Raw genomic sequence first — 25,912 nt, forward strand, 5'->3', positions numbered from 1 at the left:
AAGGAGACATTCTCAAAAGTATTCAGGCTAAGATACACAGAAGCAAAACTATAAGGTATGTGCAGTGTTTACTGCTTGTCTTACATGTTTGTCATATAACACCTGCTATGAGACATCAAGAAAATATCGATAGTGCAAATTCAGTATGAATTGGGGTTCAATATGAAAATAAGTCCACATGTTCAATTACGCCTATTGATGTTATTTTTTACCTTTTCCTCAATAAGAGTCTGTTTCTCTCTATCTCTTGCTGAAATTCATCTGGTTTCTTGCCATTGCCTTTCCTTCCATCAGCAAACCTGTTCTTTCCACCTTCTGATGATTTTACTGTCTCCTTCCTTCTTCCGTGTGTTAAAATAATCAAAAGAAAAAGTCAGGCCAGCATTAGCCTTCATTAGATTAATGGAGTGCAGACGGTTTACAGTCTCCATGCCATTGTTTCAGGATGTTTGCAGATTCATTCAGATACTGCTGTATCAGTTACAGTCAGTTCATGTTTTCAAGGTTATCTTTGCAACCGAGAGAACTAGACACCATTTTATAAAGGAGAAAGATAAGATTACTCATAATTTCAAAACGCTGTGAAGGCCACTTAAATATTCCCAAACAATGTGTGAATACCTTTAACAGTAAGAGACAACAAGTAAGTTGTAACTGACAAGGTATAACAGACAAGGACTAATTATTTACTTTTTTATTTATTTTATTACTCAAAAAATGTAATTTCTTCAGTTATCAACTATTAAACATTCAGATCGACCCTTGCTTGCAGCGAGGAAGGGGTGGGTGCAGTTTTTGTTTTTCATCTGCTGTTCTCACTGGGGACAGAAAGGCCGAGATGTTTCACATGCTTACTTATTAGATGATGATGGTATCACTGCAGCGGTCGCATTGGGTCGGTTTAGGGGGGTGTAGTAGGACGGACGGCGGGACGGACGGAATGCCCAGTGCGATCCCCAATTTCGGGGTCCGGGGCCCCGCCCCCGCCACACCCCCGAGGCCACACCCCCGCGCGGCCCCGCCCCGGCACGTGACGCGGAGCGGTGACGCCGCCGTGCCCGGAGCCGACACTCGGCGGGGCCGCGGCGGGAGCGGAGCGGGAATCGGAGCGACCGCAGGCGGAGCGGGGCCCGGGGTGGCAGGTGAGCAGCGGTGCCGCGCCGCTCGGCCCGGCGCGGGGAGGAGGAGGAGGAAGAGAGCGAGGAGGAGCGCGGAGCCGCCGGCGGGACGATCGGGCAGGACTGGGTGGCCCCGCGGTGGCACCTCCGCGCCCGGGCCGGCGCAGGGCGGCCGCAGCGCCCCCGGCGCGGTGCCGCCCCCCGGTGCGGTGCCGCCCTCTCGGCCGGTCCCGGGGCGCCGGCGGGAGCGCCCCCCGCGCCCGGCGCCCCGCGAGGGGTCCGGGCGGCGCCGCCCCGCAGTGCCCCCGGCGGCGGCAGCGGCTCCGCTCCGCGGGCGGCGCCGGGAGGCAGCTCCGCACCTGGGCAGTGCCGGCGGACCCGCCGTGCCCGGGGGCAGCCGGGCAGGGCCGCCCGAGCCGCCGTGTGCGGGCGGCGCTCGCTCACCTGCGGGAGACAAAGGGAGGCAGCGGCGGCCCCGCGGCCCTTCCCGGGCGCCCCCGCCGGGCCGGGGGTTCTGGCGCCCTTGTGTGAACTTGAGCGCGGCACCTCGGGCGGGTCGGTGCGGGTGTGCCGCGCTATTTGCGGCCGGCCCTCGGAGTCAACAACTTAACAAAAACCCAGACCGAGGAGCCAGCGGGGCCAGGAGGGAGCTCGTGGAGGTGCGGGGTGCTGCAGCCCGGCTGGAAAGTTGTCCTGACAGTTGTTTGAAATGCATCGCTTGTTCCATATCTGAGTCACGGGGAATTATTAAATGCTTACTTATTATGCCATTAGTGTTTAGGGACGTGTGAGCTCCCGGAAGGTAGTTTACTCCCAGGTACTGCTTGATTTCTTAGTATGTTAGTAATCTCTGAGAAAACAGTGAAGGGCTTAGCTTGTTTTCATAAAGCTTGCAAGTTGTATGCGTTTTGGTTATATATGTTGTTTCCATTTGCATGTTTGCATCTATTTTTATACAACTTTTGCATGCTCTAGATGAACACTTTGCAGATGGTGGTTCTTACAGGCACCGGTGAAGGCTGGTCTGCATGAAAATACTGGCTGAGGAGTCAGGTGTGCTCGACAAGGAGTGGTGCCCCTTGGGAAGAAAGGTATGAATAGGGTTGGATTCTGACAAGGTTATTGTAGGACCAGTCTCCCAGGCAGTGGCAGTGCAGAGTACAGTCTGAACCCTTAGGAAAACTGCCCAGGGAGAAGCAGAACCATGGAATCTATTGAGCTGTAGCCAGGGTATCTCATCTGGCCTGAACTGTTAAGAATTTATCTTAATTTAGCCTCTGTAATTGAGTTTATTTCTGTATCAGCACTGTGAAAGGGTTCATTTCAGCAGTGGGTGAAGTTTGATGCTGAAAATGGAAAAAGATTACACAAGTTAACTGCTGCTGCTTTATAGGACACTGTGAACAAGGTCACACAAAGAAACTTAAGGCAATGAGTTAATAGTGGCGTTTTTAACAACTTATCTTCTTGTATTATAAAGTAAGTAACAATTCCATAGCCACAGTGAGTAAGGGGTTTTTTTCCCCAGAGGAAAATAAAAGAAATATCACAAAGTATTTTTAGTATTTCTCAAGTCAATTACCTGGTTCTGGAAGATCAGAAGAAAATACTCTGTGCCTGATAATCTCAAGAGAGAGGTATGAAATACCTATTGCTTAAATCCTGATTTTTTTGGGGATGGTGGGGAGTCTTGAGTTCTAGGATAATGCTGAAGTTAGGAGTGATCATATCTAATACGAGATATGAGCCTACTGTATATATATCATATATGATCATACTTACAAGACTGTGTCTTACGTAAATGGTCTTAAAGGAAACACGGTCTTGTGTTTCAAGGTAATTGAGTGAGCATCATTCTGCAGTTAAGACTGGATGCTGTAGGGAGGTGAGGGTGCTGCTGCAGGGTTTGGGTTGCCCTAGGAAAGGCTCACCTCAGAGCAGCCCTACAGCTCTCTGAACCCTACCTGTCTGGGGGTGGCTGAAGCTGTCACATCGGGTCTAGATAAACAGTGTCGTTTTGTGGGGACACACGAAATCTAGCTAGAGGCAAATGTTAGCATGCAGAATCCCTGGTGCTACGCGTGCACCCGCCTGTGGGGAGAGCTGCCCCCGGGCCCTGAGTGCGGAGCGGGCTGTGCCATCCCGGGAGGAGCGGAGCTGATCGGGCTGTGCCATCCCGGGAGGAGCGGAGCTGATCGGGCTGTGCCATCCCGGGAGGAGCGGAGCTGATCGGGCTGTGCCGCCCAGGGCAGGGGCGCGGCGGCGCCCGCGGGCGGAGTGCTGGGGGAGAGGGAGGAGCTGACCTCTCGAACACCGAGGGTTGCCAGCCTTACTCAGCCTTAGCTGAGTAAGACGTGGGAACAGTTCCATCGGCAGTCGGAGTCCGAAGGGATCTCTGCCTCGAGTGAAAGACCTGCTCGCCTATCGCTTCCCGAACGTGGCCGGGCTGCTGCACCCGGGGCCGTGCGTGTCACCACCCGTGTCCTCTCCCGCGGGACAGCGTGAATGCTCCATGAAAGACGTGGTTCATGTTTCCACATGGGGATGTGGCCCACCTTAGCTACCCTGTAGCGATTGGGTTTTTCCTCACTAGAAGAAAAGTGAGGCCTGAGTCTGTTTTTTGGTGTTCATGAATAAGTTTTCTTAGGTCTTCATTGCTAGTGAGACCATTTGTTATTATTAACCTCTTAATCAGATATTGAGACTGTATTTGAGGTATTAAAGCTTACAGTAAATGATTTTTCATACTTATTGTCCTCTAATTAGGGTTCTTCAACCTTCTTTACTAAATTGGGTGCCATCAGCGTTACAGGTAATTGTAAAGGAAAAAAAATGCAATGAGGTTACAAGGTCTGACCAGCCATATCACTTCAGTTGTTGATTAGTAACACAATGAAGTCAGTACTCCAAATGTCACTATTGTGCATTCACACCTGCTTCACTGTGAACCCCTCGTAGGGGAGGTCTGATCAAGGCTTCCGTGGCTCTTCAGTCTGTGTTCTCTGAGGCAGCTTCATGAAAGGACATTACAATTAGCCATCCTCTGCGCTGTACATAGAGTACATGTGACACAACAGCTGCATTAAAAAAATTCAAGCAAAATAAAAATTAATGCATTTGAATTAAATCAAGGCCATGGTATTTGTTTACAGACCTCCAGGGTTAATTTCCCACCTATACCATAGGTATCTCTTTCTTCTGTGTTGTGGAGGAGAATTAGAGCCTTTCTTGATCCTGATGATGTGATCTCTTTGTATAACTGCTTTGGTGTTCTGGCCAAACACAGAACAGAGCCTGTCTCTTTTGATCCTATGTTCAACATTACCAAATGTTTGCTATTGACTTGATAATTTTGCAGCTTGGATGAAAGAACAAAATTTCTGCTGCTTATTTTTGTTGTTTCTTTTTCTGTTGTTGTTTTGGAAAGGGATGAGACTGCAAAACTAACTTCAGAAGTGGATAGAACTATTTTTGTAGCGGTTCTGTTTTATTTAACTAGTATTTCTTAAAATGTTGTGGTTTTTTTAAACATAAAATGCAACTTGTTGAATCTCTCTGTCTTGAAAAAATTTTAAGCATGCATTCTCAATAAATAATCATATGGAACTGGCAGAAGAGAAATGAAAAATTCAAGCTTTTAAACACTTGTTAGCCCTGTGGGAAATTGGAGGCTTAAGTTCTGTTTTTGGTTTCTGTGTGGGAGAAAGGGCAAGGACCCATTCACTGTTTCTCTATATTTCAACTTTTGAGGTAGCAGAGCTTTGAGGTAGACTGCAACTCGGTAAGACTTGCATTTTTCTGGCATATGACCTGGAAGCCATGAAAAGTGTTGGTAACAACTTTGAAGAAGTGTTGCAAGAAGTCTGGTTTAGTAACAAGAAAAAAATAACGCTTGCATGGCAGAGCTTCCAGAACTAGGAACAGAGTGGGAATGGCTGCAATTTGTTCATGTTTACCTCCTGCTATTGTTGCTAAACAACTGCAGAGCTGCACTTAAAAATATCTATTTATGTAGAGCAGCAGGTAAGCAAGTTGTTTTGTACCGAGGCTGCAAATAGACTGTAATAATATGAATGTCAACGTACTATTTTATGGTAGAGAGTAAACACCAGAATCCTGGCATTCTTTTCTACTGCTTTGTGTTCCTATTGTCAGCTTTGTTGAATGTGGTACCATCATTCCTTCTGCCAAGTCCTCAATAAAATAGTAAATCTGGCTTTGTGAGTCCTGTAAATGGTGGTCGCTTTCTAGTTACCTGTAGGAAACGCTTTCTGGAAGTAAAAGATGATGGACGCAAGAGAGAGAAAGACACAGATTAAAGATGGGCACTTCTGTCTTGGCATCATACTTTAGCTTTTTACCCTCTACTTTTTCTCCTAAGTTATGTGGCAAATGTATTTTTTTCAAGGCTCAGATCAAATAACAGAAGTGGCAAAAGAAAATTGAAGAACTCTCTGTGGTTTCTGCTTTAGCTCTCCCCAGAAGTTCTTTCTTGTTATTTCTGTCCATAGTACTGTTTAGGAACTGAGTTCACTCTGCATGTGTGTGCCTGCATAGAATTGCATTAGTTCCCCTCTGTGGCAGGGTAAATGCTACAAATCTCATCATACTTGCAGAGCTACAAGTTTCTACATAACTTTTTTTATTCATTAAACATGGATTTAAAAATGAAAAGATGTGTTTGTTAATCTTTATAAGATTAAATGTGGCAGCATTTTACTTGAATTTTCCTGTGTTCTATGTGAATGCTGGAGGTCTTTCCGTTTACTTTCATGCGTTGTTTTTCAAGATTAAAAATCACATCTTTCATGTTAATTTACTATGTTTTGTTCAGTGTAAGTTGGCAAGACTGATGCTTATCCACTCATGAATTCTGACATTAATGCTACATGATTAAATAGAGAGAACTTGTAATTCATGGGTGTGGATGCAGTTGTCTGGATTATAAGGTGCTGAAAGTACTTTTAAAAATTTTCATGTATTATTATCCTTTCATTTATTATCCATTTTGGTTTTGGTTCATAGTCCTTTTTTATTACTGTCGAGGTTTTTGTTTGCATTTTCAGTTTTAACCCTTAAATATTTGGTTAGATCAGGTTTTCTATGAGTTAAATATCACAAAAAGCTCTCTTAAGAGCAAACTTAATATACAGAATTTAAACCAATGTAACCAAAGTATTTGGGAAATGTTGAATACTTTTATCTCATACTACCATGATTCTGGGTGTTGCAGTTATAGTAGCAACACCGATAAATGAATAAGAAAAAGTGATTATACCGCTTGTTTAAAAGGCAGCATGACCTGCAGCCTTAGGCAGCAGGGGTCATGCAGCCCCCTGGTCTCCTGCTCCAGTGAGAAGGCGAGCAGGCTCTCTGGGGTGTGTGGGTCAGGGATTGCCAGCACATTCTGAACCTAGTGACTGGGGTGTAGCATTGCAGGAAGATTGAAGGGATTCTGTAAGGAATGCTGAGCACTCTGAAGGGAGTCCTGAATTGAAAGAGGAATCAAAATAAGGGAATAATAGTCGTCTTTTGACTATTTTGATTAAAATCAGTGTAGTAACACAGTTTCATAAAGAAATTAAGCCTGTGTGTGAGCAAGAGATTGACTCAGACCAGTCCTCCCACCAAACTTCTGATGATCAATCAAGCTTATTTAGTAAAAGAAATAACAAGCCATTTGATAGCAGGAGACTTGTGTGAGTAGGAGAGTTAAATCAGTGGCTGCTGTTCTACTGATTTTTCTGTTTCATCACCAGGAGAGATATATGAAAATACTGCACTTTTCCATCAATTAATTAGTCTAAGGTTGACAGAGGCAGGATTATTTTTGAAATTATTTTCTCCTGTAGTTCTCTTAAACAATCACTTTATTGCATATACGCTTTTTGTCTTACAGCTCTGATTATTAACGAGAAAATAATACTGGAACAGAATGTTGCTTACCTTTTGCCTGAAAAGGTGAAATCTTTTCAAACAGAAATGGCTGATAAGGGTGGAAAGATCCTTCCAGGACAATTGTACATTCAAGTGGAGTACGACTATGAGTACGAGGCCAAGGACAAGAAAATTGTGATTAAGCAAGGGGAGAAATACATCTTAGTGAAAAAAACTAATGATGATTGGTGGCAGGTCAAAAGAGACGAAAATTCCAAACCCTTTTATGTGCCAGCACAGTACGTGAAGGAAATACCCCGAAAAGCACTGATGCCACCTGTTAAGCAGGCAAGCATGCTGCCAAATAACACTTTGAAGTTGACACATGGATTACAGAGATCGACAGAAAATGTGAATAAGTCACCAGAGCTTTCTAGTTTTGGAAAATCTCCAGTTCAAGTGTCTTGCTTAGTTCGAGATGCCAATCAAAATCTGGGACCGAACAATACCCCTGGTCAAACTCTTGGTTTGAGTCTGGACCTTACCCAAAACAATGGAAAACTTAACAACGAGTTGCAATCTCCCAAGGTTTCCAATCAGTTTAGAACCATCTCCATGGGTCATTTCCCATGCCCAGAGTTCTTGGAAATAGAGAAGACCAGCTTTTTGCATGAACAATCTTGTGATTCAGCAGGAGAAGGCTCAGAAAAAATTCACCAAGATTCAGAGTCTGGAGATGAACTCAGTAGTAGCTCCACGGAACAAGCACAGGTAAGCTAAAAAATGGCCCCTGTATGTGATTTGTTTTCTGTCATTATTGCCGTGATTGCTTGCTACTGTTTTGAGATTTATTGCTAATAAATTCAGATGAAGTAAAAATGTCTTCTCTCAGCATGAACTTGCTATTGGAATCTGAACAGTTGATGAGTATAGCTCTAGTCCTTGCAGAATTACTGTGCTTTGGGAATTCCATTTACATTATACTGTGATTGAAAGTTACAAAAACGCTATTGTTCTTTCTTTATTAAGATTGTTTTGATATGACACTGAATTTGGGTTATATTTTCTTTCAGAGGAAGGGAGCCTACTGCTGTAACTCCTCACTACTTGGCTTGTTGAAATAACAGTGCTAGTTACTATTAATTTTTCCTAAGTGTGTACAGATAGCATAAGAGCTGTAAATTAATTTATGAGTGGGTTTTATAGTTTTAAAATGTTACACTTAAGATTTTCATGGAGTTTAATTTCTGGCTTGGTTATTTTATTTGTAGACTTTTTTAATGAGTCAGCCCTGCCAATTCCGCTTCTCACAACTTTACTCTAGATTAAAACTCAAAACATGTGAGTTTGTTAATTAGTATGGAAGAATCTCAGGAATGGTGTACTCCTACTTCAGGCTAAAACTGAGCATTGATGGCCTTTGTCCTTAGTAAAGCAGTTTCTCTCAGTCTTTATTGTTTTTTTAACAGGCCTACCCCACCCCCACCAAAAGATTAGAACTCTGACTTAATCAGGTCACTTCTGGTACTGGTAACCAAGTTAATTAGTGTGTTGTAATCCAGGTTTGTTCTTAAACCAGTGATGTATGTGTACATACACATAATTATCTACATACACACACATATATAATTCCCCCACCTCACATCTGCCTCCCCCGTCTTTCTATAGGGAGATGTTAAATTATTTTAAGTTCTTTTAAACGCTCCCTGGTCTTGAACTTTCTTACTCTGTAGTGTGGAACTGTTGCTATTGTTGCTTGGGTAAAACTGATTTGGTTAAATTCCACTTGGCAGCATGTATTCAGAGTACCAGAGGATCTCAAGTCAAACTTGATGCTAACTTTAGAAATTGAAAATCATTGAGAGCTGTGAATCAGTACTTCGCTGATAAGACACAATGAAGACAAATCTGCTTAGGAATGAGTCAGTGTAGGAAGATCTTAAAGATAGAAGATTTATTAGGTGATTTATGTAGTCTTGAACTGTATGAGCTCATATATATATATTTATTGTAATACTCAGAATCATTGGTTTTTCAATATCCTACTGTATTCTTGGCCTCATTCTTGAAATTCAGAGTTTCTCTAGTTATGGGACTATGCCTCTAATATTTGTATATTTCATGATAATTTTATTTCAACTTCACTCCCCTGCCCCCAGATAAGGAATAAATAGGATTGCTGAATTTAATTTCTTTTCTTCAGTAATGTCTTTTGTATGCAATGAGTATACCAATTGTATACCAATGAGCTTTCTTGCACTTTCTTTACAGCACTGTCCTAGCTCAGTGTAGTTGATATGAGCCAGTTGGAACGATAAAATGATAATTAGATATTTATTTTAGAAGCATGTGTTGGCCTGTTGACTGCCACAGTAATCGATTGCCAAACAGATTATGAGAATATTAAGGAATGCTTAGAAAGTATATCCTACTTTAAATAGTTTACCACATTAAAATTTATACTGCATGTTAGGACAGTTCCTTCTTCTGTGTTGATATAATTTGATGCATTTCCTTCTCTAAAGTAGATGGAATTATTATTACATGGGTGTCTTTTGTGAATAATAAATATATGGCCTGCTGCTCAGTTTTCACTGGACTTTGTACCTGTTGATGCAGTGACACTTGATCTTTTCACCTTTTTCCCCTCTCCCACCCTGCCCCACTGTACTCAGCGCTACAACCGATTTATAAGTTTGGATTTAAATGGGGCAGCAATGCACATACTGTAGACTTCACTGGGTTATAGAAGGTCTGAAGAGGGGAGTTTTCACAGTGCTTAAAAATAAATGCTAAAAATGCTAGATTTGGGCTGTGGAAAACTTGTGGCAGTTTCTGACTGATGTTGCTGAAGAACTTGCCGTTATCGCAGTCTAGGGCAAGGAGAGCGTGGGTGCTCGCTGTGCCTTGCAGTTCGTCTTATTTTGTAACTTAATCTCATTGTGCGTAATCACAAGCTCTTTAAATACAATGAAAATGTTTGACATTTAGTAGCCGTGGGGATTAAAGCAGTGGTAGCACTGATGTCACCGTTAGCTCAGTCTAAATATTCGGAGTGCCAGGCTTCTCACTGGAACAGCCTGGCGGTTTTTTAGAATTCTTTCAATAATGAGCATTGTTTAGTAGAAATCAGCTGTGCAGAAATTAATGGCTCAGAAAGCTGTTTTTATTGCTCTTAGTCTGTAGTGAGAACATCAAGTTCCCGGCTTTCACGCATAAACAGGATTTCACTTCACAAGACTTGACTGTGCTTCTCCCTCCCCTGCCTGCTGTAGAGTTCAGTTTTATGCAGTCTGCATTATAATAAACTCTTAAGCTACAGGTGTTTTCTCTTAAATTTGTAAGATTAGAAGCTAGAATGACCTTACTAATAATACCTTTGTGGGGGTAATTTTTTGGGGGGTATTGAGGTGATAGTATTCAGCTTTAGCCCAACCTTCAGTGTGTTTTCAGAGGAATGCTTCTGTTATGAGATTCTTCTAAGAGGTGGTTACATTATTCCCAGAAGATGACTCTCCTTCTCCTTTGCAGTAATGAAGTGCAGGTTCTGCAGCTGTACAGTCTTGAGCTCATGGGCATGCTGGCTGTGGAAATCCTGGAAAATCCAGAGCCTCCAAAGTACTACATAAAAGATTTTTTTTTATTATTTTTTTAGCAGATGAGATATATGAAATGAAGGATAGAGAGGTGGCAGTGTGAGCAGAAGTATTCGCTAATGGAGATGTGGCACAGGAAACCTCAGGACTGGGAAATGAACGTTCTTCATGTTTTATGCAAAGAAATTCCCACTATTGGGTGCAACTGTGGTGCATAAGGCATTGTAAGAGTCGTGTTAGTTTATGGACTAGGAAGGCTGGAGGTAATTAGAGGAAGTAGGGCTTGACAGGAAACAAGTTTCAGTTTAACCAGATTTAAATCTCTGGTGGAGACAGTAACTGCTGGTAGAACTGGAACTGAATGAAATGGTTCAGGAGCGAATGCACAGCTGGGTGTAAGAATCACTGACATGATGGTGTCACTTGAAGGTGTGAGAATCCATGCAATTCAATAAAATTTTAGGAAACTGTTGTCAGGTGTGATGTGTTGATCCCCTAGGAAGGTCAAAAATACTCAGAGATGCTGGGAATGTGAGGGAAAAGAAAATTTTGAAAGAGGAATTCTTTAGCAGATAGGGATAGTACTTGAAAGAAGCAGATGGGAGGTCCCAGCAATATGCAGTAGAAGGAGAGACCTCAGTAATTGTTCTGAAGAAAAAAAAAATTACATGTTCAGGCATGCCTAAACAGGCAGGAAAAGATGAAGCAAAAGTAGAAGACATTTAAAGTGGTCTTGAAATCAGCCTTGGGCAGAGTTTGCAGGTAAAATCTAATAATAAGTTTTGAGAGAGAAGGTGTGCAGACAGGGAGAGAGTTGGGTAAGTTCAGAGATCATGTCCAGGATATTTAGGTGTTATCTTTGAGGATAATACTTTGGAATAAAGTTGTTACAGAAAGAAATTAGAGTCTGCTAATGCATGACCTATGGGAAATAACTTTGTGTCTGATCAGTGCTACCTCCTCTTCTGTCACAGGAGACATAGTATATATTTAAGAGTAAATACATGCCCGGTCTTAATGTTACTTTTTATGCTTATTAAAAGTTACTTTTAGTAGCAGGCTGGTTTTAATCATTATAAATATAGACAGTGACCTATTTGCAAAGATTGTTCTGTCTTTCATCCTCTTTAGTAATTGCCTATTGCATAAACTGTGAAGCACTAAAGGGGATTATCACTAGGATGACTGTTTTGCTTTAATTAATTCTGAATAGTAAAGATCTTAAAGGGCTCTTCCTGTCTTACCTTTGCAATTTCTGTGGGATTGCTGTAACTTTTTAGTCAAGAAAACAAAATATTTTGTGTTTCTGTAGCTGTCAGAGCAGATCTTCTGGAGATATTGGCATTCTTGGCTTTGTCACTTAGTTTAAGGATTGGTGGCAAATGATTAGTGTTAGGCTGCCTTGCTGGTCAAATATTAAACCTCTAAAATAAATGGCTATCACTGTTTTGTGAGGCCCAGAATTAGTTTGCTTCAATGATAGGAAATTTCATGCTGTTTTTTTCTTCATTCACTTGTTCAAGGGATAAATAATTTGACAGTATCAAGGAAGCATACAAGAACTTTTTTCTTAATAAAACTGAGCATATTTGCAGATTCATGGTGTCACATATAATGTAATATTTTGAATTATGCTTTAAGTACCATCCTTTAATCTCTTAACTCCCTAAAATCAGTATTTGTTATTCTAATGGTGCTAAATGCTGAAATAAGACTATTATAATGAGGTGAAGAATAACTTTCAATGACAAGGAACTAAAAGCTTTCTAGTTTGAGTTTTATAAAACATTAATTTAATTTTTTTTGTAATTACAGTAACTTCAGCCAGAACTTTGTAAACAGCTTGAAATGTTTGCTAAGTTACATCAGTAACTCAAAGGTTCTAGGCAGATGACATTAAGGAATACTTTTCCTGGCTGGCTTTGTGTGTCTTTGTTGTTGGTTGGTTTTTTTTTTTCCTACCTAGTGTCAACAGGTCTGGATAGTTTCACTTTACAGTGGTGCTGTTTGTGATCAGCTTGGTCTCAGTATTTTTAATATGTAAGTCAGATAGCAGATAGTTGTCCCTCTCAGTCTGAGTGAGTAATTCTGAATTTAGATGCCCTAAAATGAGAAGCCACCATGTCCCACAAACACTGCCTGCAGCCCGTATCCCATATACCCCTCTGAACATCCCTGCTGCAAATCAGATTTACCTTCTTTTAAAAAAGCCCAACAAACACAGGTATTACCTGTGTCAGGCAGTTGTCAAAAAATTGTGAACTGTGAGACAGGTTGGTTTTAGTTGTTCTAATGCTGGTATTTGAATGCTCAGCTGAGTAAGGTACAGATCTACTTGTTACATGCAGTTTCGTGTTGAGCTTTTAGAATTGAAACAAACATCTAGAGCACGATTAAAATTCTGCAAGTGCCAACACAGTCTTTTGACTTTTCACCCCTATTTACCTTAATTTCATGCAGAAAACGATAAAGTGGAACTTCCAAGACTTCAACTTACATGAATAAACTTCTGCCTTGCATCCTGCTAGAATTACTTACCAGCTCAAATGAAGCTCAAGCTGCACTGCCTAAGGAATAAGGGTCATAATATGGAATTGATTTTTCTCTTTTTATCTAGAAAAGTGTAATTTCGAGTGTGCAATATGAGTCTTGGTGCCTGCTGTCCCACCTGCCTTTACTTTTGAATTAGTGCAAAGTGCCAGCCTCAGCAGGGTGAGGACAGAATCTTTACAGGTGGTGGAGTAAACGCTTAAACAGAAAAGTGGCCCTAGGAAAAGGAATGGGTGTTTTGTCTTGCTGCTTTCTAAATTGAAAGCAGCTGGAGATACTGGGGACTTGCTTGTTCTCCCTTGGCAGTGCTTCTGTCATTTTAAGTTGGGAACCTCCAGACAAAGAAAAGACTTTGTAGCAGATAAAACTCTGTTTGAGGCTGTTTGAGAATATTTGATCATATCTTGCTCTCGCACATAACTCTGGATATAAACAACTGCATTTGGTATGTCTTTACGTAGTTGTGATCTAGGCAGTTGTTTAATATTGCAGTGCTTGCCTATGGAACAAATGTGCTGTTATTCTGTAGAATCCTAAAGAAAGTGTCATTTGTTTCACAGCAGCGTGACAAAACGGTGGGGAACGTATGACTCGGTAGAACAAAATACAGAACACTTTTTTCCTTTTTTTTTAGACAGCTCTCTGGAATAATAGACATTAGTGCTTAAAAAAAAAGAAAGTAAAATCTATGCATATCTAGTATCCAAACAGCTGACATTTCTCTGACGTGCCCTGCCAGGTATGTTTGGTTTAAAAATGATTGAGAGAAATGGGTTTTGTCTTTATGTGGAGTTTGTTCTAATGATAAGAACAATACTTTTGGCCAAAGCAATCTTTTAGGATAGTATGAACTGAAGATTTTCAGATCACTTTTGCGATGGTGAGTAACCGGACAATGTACTGTTAGATTACAGGTATCAATTTTGAATTTAGCCTATCTTAATATGGCTTCTGAGCTAGTTCTTGGGCAAGACAGTAGATTTCTAGTGGATTTTAGTTCTATTGTAGTAGATTCTTTTATGAAAGTGCTAGGTTAGTGCAGAGAAGCAATCAAATAAGCATGGAGAATGTCAGTAGTAGGAAATGGAGCAAAACAGAAATGCAGCATGCTAATTCAATGGTATTTCTGAATTCTAAATAGCATGCAGTTGCCAGCTTCTCTCATCTTGAAAAGGAGATAATAGTGCTGAAAATAGTGTAGAAGGGGTGAAAAGTAGGAGCAGAGACATGGAATAGGTCTGTGAAGGCTTCATAAAAACCTTCTGTGATAGTCAGTACACATTTAGTGCTGCATACAGAGGACTCCCGATTTTTAAGTTGTTAATGTGCTTATTGTTGCTGACAAGGCTGAGAGATTGTTGAGAACTAAAGCAACCTTAATTTTGGTATTTTTTCCTTTCAACGTTTTTTATCTGCTTGTCTTGTCTTTGTAAATTCTTTTGACAGAGATTTGGAGCTTGTGTACAATGATGCTGTGAAGACTGGCATAGGTGTTCAGAGTCTATATTTTAATTCATTCTAGTTCTCTATCTGATAAAAGTTTTGTAAATGAAAGCTAGAAGTTGAAGAGCTGTCTGAGTTAAGGTTATTGCTTATGTTGGGTTTTGATGTTACATTATCTGTCTTCAACTTCTGTTTGTAATCAAAATCATGATTAGAAACTGACTGGCTCCTGTTTTGAATCTGAAATTATATATTACATTTTTAATATAATTAACATAGTTTTAATTGTTCCCTTTTTTAATGGTTTACCTAGGGCTTCTGGATGATCTTCAGATTATCTAGTTAAATTAAGCAACTTCTCTGTGTTTTGTTTAAACATAGTGCTGAAGAGCAGAGTTTTATGTATGATTTCTGGACACGTCTAGTGTACACAGTTGCCATCTTTTGCTTTTTGTGGATTATTGTTCAGTTGAGTCACTTTGTTGCTCTAGTCACCACCTGAAGTAAATAAAAATATTTACTTCAGTACAGCAGTGAGATGGTGGTGCTGGCCTATGTGATGTTGTGATGAGCATGTCCATTGCCCTTTATTGCAACTTAAGCAGTCATAGTCTAATGCCAAGTCAGCAAATCTGATGGACTGACTTTTTAGTGTCATTGATGTGATGGGACACACATGCAACAAATATGCTTATGTAAAGACATACTGTAATAAAATGTTGTGTCTGATAAAACCAAAAATACAGTTAACAAACTTTCTACACTTTCAACTGCTCGTTCAACATATCCAGGAGTATTGTATACGCTTTTCTTTTCCAGAGGCCTTGAAAGATTGCCAGGATATTGTCTAGAAATTATTCATGCTACAACAGAAACTCTATAGTATTGCACTTAGCCATTGTTTATCTTTTAAGTATTTAGAAGAATTATCCTGCCTTAAAGTGTTGTAACAGTAAATATGAGGTTCTTGAACAACTTTGATTTGACTGCTTTTCCTGTTGAAATTGAATAAAGGTGCTTTCCCCTTGCCACTGATGATCTATCAACATGCTTGGCACTATCCATATCAATTCTTGGTTACCTACATCCAATTGAAAAAGCTAATAGATGTTAACATGTCATGTCATATGTCATGCATAGCTGCATTGTGCTTTAGACATAGGGAACTATATATTTGCATGTGTATATATGTATATACATATATTCTCTACATACAATTATATATATGAGATACAAAAAAAATCAGGGGTTGTTGTTCTGTTTCTTGATAGCACTTTGGTCTTGAGATGCACATCATACAGTGTGGCTACCAACTTTAAGCTCCTTCATGAAACTTTTCTGTTCTCCAAGTAAGTCCATTTGTCCTGGCTGTGACTTTGTTCTTATCATCCCTCCCAGGTGCTGCACTCTAACTTTCAGTGGCATTTTCACGCTACCCTGAGGCTCTGTACTTTTCATACTGCATGTAATGTGTTACTCCTTCGCGCTCAAGCCCCCGGGCTTTGCCTGAGGATGGCATTGCCTCCTCCCAGGCGAGCTTTTCACAGCCAGGCTCTGTGGCTGCCTTGCTTTAGGCAGGGAGCTGAATACTGAGCGCTTCAGAAGAGGCAGTGTGGCCCTGCCCGTGGCCCAGGGGTCACACAGCATTGTCCTCCCGACCCTTTGCTCATCTCTCATTCACTCGCTGAGCTCATCTGCTCGCGCTTGTGCCCGTGGCAGCTCCTAAACCCTCGCCCAGTGCAGCCTTCTCAGTAACAAGCTACAGCCTTCAGCTCCACTTGCTTTCCTTCCTCTTGCCTTTGCCAACCTGAAGGTCATGTGACTGCCTAAGAAGACACAACATACAGGATGAGGGAAGTAAAACTTCAGATACTTTTTCCTGTTATTTTTTCGTACTTCAGTCTCAGAGACACCTGTCTCTGTTTCCCAAAGTTGAGAGCACTTGTTCCTATAGCAGGTTGTGGGTTGTGATGCACCAAGGTGTGAGTTTTAATTTTTGTTTACTTTTCAGTTAATTATATATATAAAAACTACATGTACTTGGACTTGGGGTTTTGGTTTGGTTTTTTTTTTTCCTTCGGTTCTTTTATGGAAAAACAGAAAAACCCAAATCCCAAGTGCTGAGGTAAAGATCTAGCTCTAAACTCTTTTATTATTTTCTTCTTATGTAAATCTTCTTATGTAAAGCCTCAGCAGATTGTGTCCAAACTTAAGGTGTGATGATACCCTGTACAGCATTTGTGGGGGCTGTAAGACAGTGCTTTCTAGCTGCTGCAGGTCTTTGGTATGCTCTTTATTAAGACAACTGAAGAGAACGCTGTGGGGTAAGATGATACTACACTGACAAATTCTTTCTTTGCAGTTGATTTTCTGAGGAAAGTTTTTGACTGTAGCGTGAAGAGCTACATTTAAATTCTGTGCCTAGAGGTGGTCTCAGGAATTCTGTATGCTTATCCTGCTCTCACATCATCTTCTCACAGTGGCTTCTTACTCTCTGTGCAGAAACTGCTGCTTTGCTTCTCAAAGTATTATGTTAAACAGCGATTTGAGTGCCAAGCCAGGCCTCTGTGTTGTCCTTGGTATGGCTGGATCTGGGCTTGAGTACAGCCTCAAACTGTAAAGTAAATAAAATTCCACAAATACTAAGTCTTTTTGTGTCTTCTTAACTGTCATCTGAAACAAAAATTGCTGGTTTAATGTCTAATTTCATTGAGGTAAAGTGGTAGTTGCAGACTTACTTTGTTTTAACATCTTTTTTAATGTTGAAACATGAAATAAAGTGACAGAGGGATACTTATTTGCTTTGGATACTGAATTGCAGAAATAGCTGTTCTTAAAAATGAAAGACATTCTTGCTAGTGTAAGGAAAATAAAGGGGAAGAAAAAGTGGAGAAATGCATGGCTGAGTGTTTCATGCTTTCTGCCCTGAAACTGGGTGCCAACAAACTGTCTGCAAGTAGAGAGAAACAGACTGAGAAATACAAAGAACAAATACTTTTTTTAGTTGTAGGGGGGAAAAAAGAGATGAAACCTGGTTGAGATTCCCATAACAATTTTATTGCTTGCTTAGTTCTGCTGCAAGCAGTACGAATAGCCTATGGCTGAGTATTTCTGGGGTTATGAGATGTCTTCAAATGTACAACTGTGTACTTACTTGCCTTCAACATTTAAAAAAACCCTCAGAAGTGATCTTCAAATATCTCTAACTTCTTGAAGTTATGCACAGTAGGTTGGATGTATTTCTAAAAAGATTCATCCTACTATTCGATATACTTTTGTAAAACAGGATCCGAGTGTTGGAAGTAGAGTTATTGTAGCCTATTTTAGCTCAGTTAAAAGCTGAAAATTAAAAAATATCTTAGAAGCACCATGGCATAATTATGTACAGGCTTTTCTTTGCGTGGTCTTAAACAGCTACTAAGGAAAATATTCCTGCTTTGCTCAAAATTTGAAGCACCTCTTATATAAATATATAAATATGATGTATATAAATATGCCAACTGCTGACACTTTGTTCACTGTATTATGTTTTTTAAGGCATAATTTTAAACTGAAGTCTTGATTTAGTGTTCTCTGTATGTCTTCTCTGGCATGAGACTTGGCTTTCTACTTTATCCTTCATTAACAGACAAAAATGTTATACATGATGTGATAGTAGATCTTCTTTGTCCTAAGTCATTAAAATACATGAGTTTGAGGTGGTTCAAGCAGCCCTAACAAAACTTGAAAGTTTTGCTTGTGTGCTGGGGCATATATATTGTGGAGACAATGTCTTGTGAATTTAGAATTACTTGTGACATTTTGTCTTAATTCTTTATATCTCTCTTCCCTCCAGTATAAGTGATAGATGCTAATATATGTGGAATTTTTATGGTTTGTTTAGAAACTTCAACATGCAAACTAAACAGCTGATGTAGGTATGTGTACTGGAGGTGACAATATGTAAAGAGCCTGTTAAAAGCCCAACTTGTAAAGGGAATTTAATTTTTAAATATTTGTCCAGTGGAGCTCTGGACTTAATTTCCATAAGTGCCAAAATCAGAAGTAATTTTTTTTCCTGGTCAGAGGAGTTTTCAACACAAAACACATGTGAAGTATTGAAAAAACAAAAAGTACATTCATTTTAATGTCAGGCATGTTTTCCCTCTATTGCTTTTTGCCTTAAGGTTTGGTTGCTTCAGGGAGCCCGGTGAATGTCCCATTCCAATGTACTGGGAGACAGTGAGGATGTCAAAGAAATGCAGTGTCCTAAAATACCAAAGACTCCTTTGAAAATGAAATTGTAATCTCTTCTCTAAGTTGTTATACAGTGACTGTCTTGCACCTTGTACAAAATCTTGCTGTCTGTCACGGAACCCACTAATTATATTCAGTGTTACACAGTAAACGTGTGAGAGGATACTGGATCTGAATGCAGATTTAATAAAGGATAATCTAGTACAGGGACTGGTGGTTTGTAAAGACAGGAAGGTTTAATGTGTTGACTGTTGGTTGAAAACTGCCAGGTGAAAATGAGTTTTGATTTTAAAATAATGAAATTTTAGATATCTATTTTAATAATGAGCTAAATGAATAAGTGGGAGCATGACATCTAATTTTAATTTAACAATTTAAAAGATTACTTGTTAACTGAAATTATGTATGTTAAAAATGATGAATAGTGTGTGAAAATGTCTTTTTTATCATCTGTAATCTTCACTGTTTCTTGAGCAAAGATTTATGTGGAGAAAGAAGCTTATGAAAACAAGCTGCCGAAACCATCAATCAGCTTCTTGGTCCAAATAATTTGTTGGGGGAATCTTCTCATAAGAGCATATTATGCTAAGAATCTCATTAAGGGCATACTTTGTGACAAGTGACTTTTTTTTTAATTGATATTTGTAACTTCTTGCTGCTACTAGATGCATTTAGTCATGGCATGCCAGCTAGTACAGCCAAAAGCTCTGTGCTGCCATGGCAAAAGGTGGCATAAAACTTCAGTTTCTGCTCAGAAGGGATGAATCCATATTTTAAAATGTGAAGTAGGTGTTCTTAGCGGAGCTTAGCTGTTTAACATCTCGCTGTGTTCCTCTGAGGGGATTGATGGCTGCAAGGGTCATCTTGAAGCTTGAGGCTTCACTGTAGGTTTGTTACCACTGCTGCACTGTGGCTGTGCCAGATTGCTTGCCCGTCCTCTAATCCCCTATTTCAATGGCAATCTAAAAAGCACGCCTATAACACTTCCAGTAAGTGTTATTTAGAAGATACAGCTCATCACCCTCTCTACTCAATTGCTGCTCTTGTGAAGACAAAAGCATTTGGAGTAATCTTAGCCTAAAGCCTATTCAGGTATTTAAATTTTCCCAATAAGCTTTATGTTTTTAATATAACTGTTGTACTAGATGTGAGTGAACAGCAAAATCTTAACAGTCAACAGGAAGAATAAGCTCTATTAATTGACAGCTGTGCTGTAGAAAGCTCTCTGGGCAGTGCACTGATCAGCTTTCAGCACTGTTACTCTACAGGCCCTCATGGGACCTGGAACCCGGAGCTCCTACAATGTCTGCAGTTGCTATAATATACCTTTTGAGAGGAGCTCAAAGGAAATGTTGCTAGAAAACAGCATAGAAGTCAATGACAAAATATTCTTGTATACAGTAATTTTAAATACATTTGTTTTTCTGGTTGTTCTATTCATGGCAAATTAATTGTTTTTCCTGAAATAGAAATGCTTTAAATGTCACTTGTTTGTGATACTCTGTTTTAGCTAAATCATCAAACAATACAACAGATATCTAAAGGTGTGTCATTTACTGATGACCATTGTAGAAAAATAACATGCCCTTTGCCCTAGTATATGTTTCTCTTGGAGATCCCCAGAAATTTCAGCTTCCATTCAACCTGTGTTTTCTGCAGATGAACAGCTGCTTTCTGTCAGCTTTCAAGAACAGCTTCATGTGCTCGACTTTACTATATGCTCTAGGGCAGAGATTTTTAAAACATACATGTCCTTAAAAGCATATTTTTTTTCCAATAGCTTGGCAGATAGTGCTGCCATACTTTATTATACTTGTAGTTTCAATGAGAATGTTCTCTAAAGGCTGGTGGCTCCAGCTGATCCGCTGAATGCTGAGCACAGAATTATAATTCAGCAGCGTGGGGGAGGGCCACACTTGCAGTGGCGAGCACAGGGCACCGCTGACTGCCTGTTGCTTAATCAGCATGAAACTATTAGCAAATTCTTGCTATCTCAGCTATAATGTACTGCTAATAGGTCTGCTTTATTGCATAGGACAGTCAAAAAAGCCTGGAATGTTTTAGTAATTTTGAGTAGCATAACATTCCTCTTAATGAAGTTTGACAGCATTTTCTGAGCTCCCTCATGCTGTATAACAAGTACCATAAATGCATTCCTGTGTACTAAGTGCTGATAACTTGTGTCTTTCCTAATGCAAGTCTTCTTACATGAAAGCTTTTGACATAATTTTAAATTCTAACGTTTTATAAAAATTAGATTCCTGACAACAAAAGCATCTGTATAATTAGTTCATTTAAACGTGCTCTCTAAATTTTGTCAAAAGTTTTACATTTGTCAGAAGACTCTGTAAGGCTTACTTCAGTTGAAAAAATGTCACAGAACTTGTTCCTTTGAGGTTTTTAAATTTAGATTACCTTTCACCCCTGATATTTTAGAATGTGCTTTGTAATCTGGAGTACGCAGTGCACAGGGGATGTATGTGGTGTGTGTGCTACTGTGGCCTCTTTTGCTGGGATCATCAGGAGTAAGTTTCAGAGAGGACTGGTGTCAGGTATCCAAGTCTGACTTTTTCTTTTGCCTCTCTACCTTTTGTTTTAGGGGCAGTATTTTTTTTTTTAATGGCAGTTTAATAACTTCTTCATTTACTGATAAATCAGAATGGATCTTTGATATCTGGGGCTTGGGATGATTTTCAGTTTTAGTTGTCAGCAGTGAAAGATGGTGTTGTGTGGCAGAAAGACAATTCAATTATGTCAGTTTATTTTGCTTTTAGTAAGTTGTGAATTTGTCTTTATAATCATGGGAAAAGTGGGAAGGGTCACTGTTTTCCTGTTTCCCAGCTTGGTACTGGGCAGTCTGCACAGACAGTCTGCATGGTGGGCAGGGATGTGACAGAGATCTCAGTTTCCTATTTTTATTTCAGGGTCTGGTTTGCTTACAGCTGCTCTCAACTCATTTCTCTCTTACATCTGAGAGTCTTATCTCGTTCCTGGAGCCAGAACTCAAGAGGAGTTTTTACAGTCTTAATCCAGCACTGCTGCTCATAGTCAGAATGGCTCTAGCTTGACTACGGTGCCATCCCTGGGAAGACATAAAGATATGATCTTTATGATCAGTGCATCTTTAGCAGACCTTGTCTGGATTGATCTAACTGTGACAGCAGACCTTTGGACACAGAGTCTATTTCAAATATCAAAATACTTGACTCCCTCCCCACACACACCACCTCCTCTTTTCTGGCAGGCTGTACCTCTTTGTTTCAGCTCTTCATAAGAGGTCTTTCATCCTCAGGACCTGCAAACAAGCAGGGGGATTTCTGTTAAACATTTAATTACAGTAGTTGTTGATACTTGTCTGAAGGAATGAAATCCACACAGAAAGCTGGAGTAAGGCTTTTTTTGTGTGTCTGTGTCCCCTGTTACTTACACAGTTGGCTTCTACATCAAACACAGTGTTATATGTCGAATAGATAGTACCAAGCCTTTGAATTGTTTAGTCGTCCATGCAGGACATAAGGGACCATTGGAACGTGTTCTGACACCTGTTTTGTAACACATACCAGTGGACATAATGCAGTAATTTTCTGTGTGAAACCTGTAACTGTTATGTTTAAGAAAGGCTGTTGAAGGACCAGAGATACTCAGATCTAGTTTTGGCTTTTGAGGGTGGATGGCTGTGCTGAGCTTTCGGGGGAATTGTTGAGGAGCCCATCTATTGTTATTCTTTGAATCTGTGGCACACACCGCTTCTCCTTCCCCCCCTTCCTTTTTTTTTTTACCTAAGTTTCTAGACCATGTGACACCCTGCCTTAGTCCCTTCCCAAATTCTTTTATTGAAGATATAATAGACATGCTGTTTGTAGTATGCATTGATACTATTTTGTGGTTCTTTCTCAGTTACTGTAGCATACAATCCACAGAATTTTTTTTATCCTAATGGCCACATAGAAATTATATTTGAACTCCAAAAATTACAACTAACTGCTTCTGAATAGGTAAATATTGAATTTTAGATTGCACTGCAGTTACTCAGAAGTGCAAAGAAGTTTTTGCAAAAGCCCCAAAGCCCAGTTCACTTAGTTTGCAAGACCCCTATTTTGTATTACAAAATGCAACTTGTTTCATCATTTGCTTATTTGCAACTTCTCAAGGAAGACAAGTGACTTGAAAATTTCCTGTCAGTGCTGCAGCTGTATAAGTGAACCAGGAGGAAATGGCCACAGGTGCCAGTAAAACTGCTCTTCATTAAATGTGTGGTTTGCCAGCTCATAACAGTTTGGGGTTATTTTTGCAAATTGTACCTGGAAATTAAGTTACTAGCTCTGATTCTGAGGGCTGTGAAGTGATAATTCACAGTCAAAGCACAAGCATTTCTACTTGTCTGGCACATTTCAGGATATTGCTTTGAGTGACTTAAGTTCTGTGCTGGAAAGCTTCTTAGTATAGAGGTGATTTTACTGCCTTTGTGATCATCTCTGAAGACAGAAGTGGATTTGTCCACTGTTGAACTTTCTTGCTCAGAAAAAAATGTATGTATTATTATAAAAAACATATGTATTAATCCCACAAAGTATAGCACTGTGTATATTTTCTTTGTTTTGCATGTTACTGATTTTTTGGGGGTTAACCACCTCAATGAACAGGACAGGAGCCACTAGAGGGTCAATGTGATTGAGAATGGTGGCATGTCCTTATTTTTTCTGAAATCTGAGAAGCTTGATTCTCCAAATTTCATCCCTCAGATTTGTGGGGATGTCTGAAATTGGAAGAATGAGTGGACCTGGTGGAAATTTCTTGCTTTATCCATGTCAGTTTTGCTACAGGTTGAAGAAAATTGTCCTCAGATTTTTTCTTTTTGGGAAAGCTGTGTGAGGGGAGGGGAGAAAAAAATCTCCCCTTCCCTTACTGGTATGTTTTTATAACAATTCGGGGTTGTAATTTATTTTGAGTGTTGATATACCCTGGTGGTTTGCAGAGGAGAGGAGAATATAGCATCTTTTCTTGCTTAAATTGAGTTAAGATATTCCCACCATTCCTAACCCAGATTTTTCTACTAAAATTAATGTCAGTAATATTTTTTTAATTTTTTCAAGAAGTGACAATAAGCACTCTGAGTAATGCACTGTTCCTATTTTTCTTGAAAATAAAAATTGACAGATGTAGCAGTGCAGCATGTAGTCCTTTGCCTCCATATGTTTTCCATTCCATCTCATTTGATGACACTATGGCAAAAATATCCCTTTTCCTTCTAGTTCTGTAAGGTTATATACTAGATGCAGACTGATGGGCAGTTTTCTTTGCTTGTCCATGCAGACTGGTGGAAGCCCTTCAGCATTGCCAGAATTGGTGAGTGCCTCACTGGTAAGCACTCTCACTCTAGTCTGTGCCACAGCTGAATTCCCTAGATGGGCTTATTTTGCAGTTACCTTGGTTTGTGTGTTTCCTGAAATAGTCATAATGAGTGATGCTTATCATCAGGTTTTATCAGCCATCGGTGGTGTGTCAGCCATGTATGGTACCCTTTTTCTTGTGGTTAGAAGGAAGGGTTTGTGTGGCTGTGAGGAAAACGTTTTATTTTTTAGTGCATATGTAAAGTGTTGCATGTGTTAAATTTTGTGTTGAAATAGTTTTTCTCAAAATGCTAACAGAGTTCAAAATTTTCATTCCAAGTGGGGGACTTAAGCTAGTAAGCAAAATTATCTTTCTCTCTTCGCCTTTCATCCTACTGCTGTGTTCAGTACTCTGAGGTGGCAGGAAGAGCTGTCCTTGTTCATCTTCAGAATCTTTGTTATTCTCTGCATGAGTTACTTGGGTTGCATGGGACCTCTTCAGGTATGTTCTTTAATGCTCCAGTCGCTATGGTACCATATTGCTCGTTCTTACAGACTGTTAATTTTTCATGAGAAAAACCAAGGATTTAAACCCAACCTTTCTGTTGTGCATACTTGTACAACAAATCAGCTTCTTATTATACACTTTTAATAGCTTCTCCATTTGTTTCTAACTTCAAATGTGAATGTGCTGCCTTTCAGGATTAAGGATACAAATGTGTGACATTGTGAGAGTAAGAAAAATAGAACCACAATGGGTTGTTCTCTTTCTCACTCCATAGAGACAGGAGCAAGAATGCCAAAAGTGCTGTTGAAAGGTGTGGACTAAACTGCACTTAAACTTTCAAGGAAAGTTCCCTGTTTTCCTGATCAGGCTGTTGCAAAGTTTATTTCCTTGTTTGCTCTGTATCTTAGTATTTTTTTTTTTTTCAATTTAGCCTTTTTTGCCCTGTCCCTGGGAGAAATAGACAATTATTTACTTATTATTGTTTCTATAACTGATTCTGTTTTAGATACTTGAAGATAATTCCTTCTCTCAGCCACCTTTGGAATTTATTTATGCACCTAAGTCTCCTTAAGAGCTGACAAAGACCTTCTGAAAGAGAAGGTCCTGTTCTCCTGTCACCTTAGTCAGTCAGACACTTAAAAGGTGTCACTGACTGACCTTGCAGTGACCTACAAATACCTAAGGAATCTAAATATGGGGTTTTTTGGTTGTTTGTGGGGGTTTTGTTTGTTTTGTTTTTAAAGTCTCAATGGGGTTAATATATTGCCTCTTCCCTTTCTTCCCTTTCTTCCCTCAGTTTACTGTAGGGTCACATTGGCATCACAGGGGCAGAGGGCAAGAGAGATGGGACTGCTCCTTTTGATGGCCAGTGGCCAGTAGACCAGCTTAGCTAGACACTAAAAACATGTCAATAACCTTTTATTTTCTGAAATAGATAAAATTTGTGGTTTCTCTTGTTTACTAAACCTGGAGTTGTTGCCTGAGTCCATTGAACTATGTGCTTTATTAATCTGGTGACATGAACTGAATTAGCAAAAGCATTTGCTGAACTTCTGGTCTGGTGTAAGCAGAAGTGTCAGTGTGGCTTCTGCCTTTCTGCACAAAAGAAATTCTTTGCTTGTGTGCATGGGTAGTTAGGGTAACTAATTCATTTAAAATGGCAAGTTACTGTTCTCTTGGCTTCCCTTTCTACTAAGATGAGCAAACCAGTTTTTCCAAAAGGAAAAGGAGAAAAAAAGTTTTTATTTTCTTTTT

General features: G+C 39.9%; 1 protein-coding gene across 15 annotated transcripts in view; it reads left to right on the top strand.

Annotated features, from left to right (window-relative positions):
* The first annotated feature begins 1,040 nt into the window (after positions 1-1,040).
* Positions 1,041-25,912, top strand: part of ARHGAP12 (Rho GTPase activating protein 12) — a 76,072-nt gene continuing 51,200 nt past the window's right edge. For 12 of the 15 annotated variants that reach the window (XM_017820272.1, XM_017820276.1, XM_017820277.1 and 9 more), the window contains exons 1-3: positions 1,041-1,142; positions 2,094-2,209; positions 7,018-7,766. In XM_017820272.1, the coding sequence (XP_017675761.1) occupies positions 7,101-7,766 (666 nt within the window). In that variant the 5' untranslated portion in view covers positions 1,041-1,142; positions 2,094-2,209; positions 7,018-7,100. The remainder of the gene's footprint in view (positions 1,143-2,093; positions 2,210-7,017; positions 7,767-25,912) is intronic. The other 3 variants (XM_017820274.1, XM_017820273.1, XM_017820275.1) reach the window with 3 other exon arrangements.

Source organism: Lepidothrix coronata, unplaced genomic scaffold (genome assembly GCF_001604755.1).
Source record: "Lepidothrix coronata isolate B3197 unplaced genomic scaffold, Lepidothrix_coronata-1.0 Scaffold80, whole genome shotgun sequence".
NCBI lineage: Eukaryota > Metazoa > Chordata > Aves > Passeriformes > Pipridae > Lepidothrix > Lepidothrix coronata.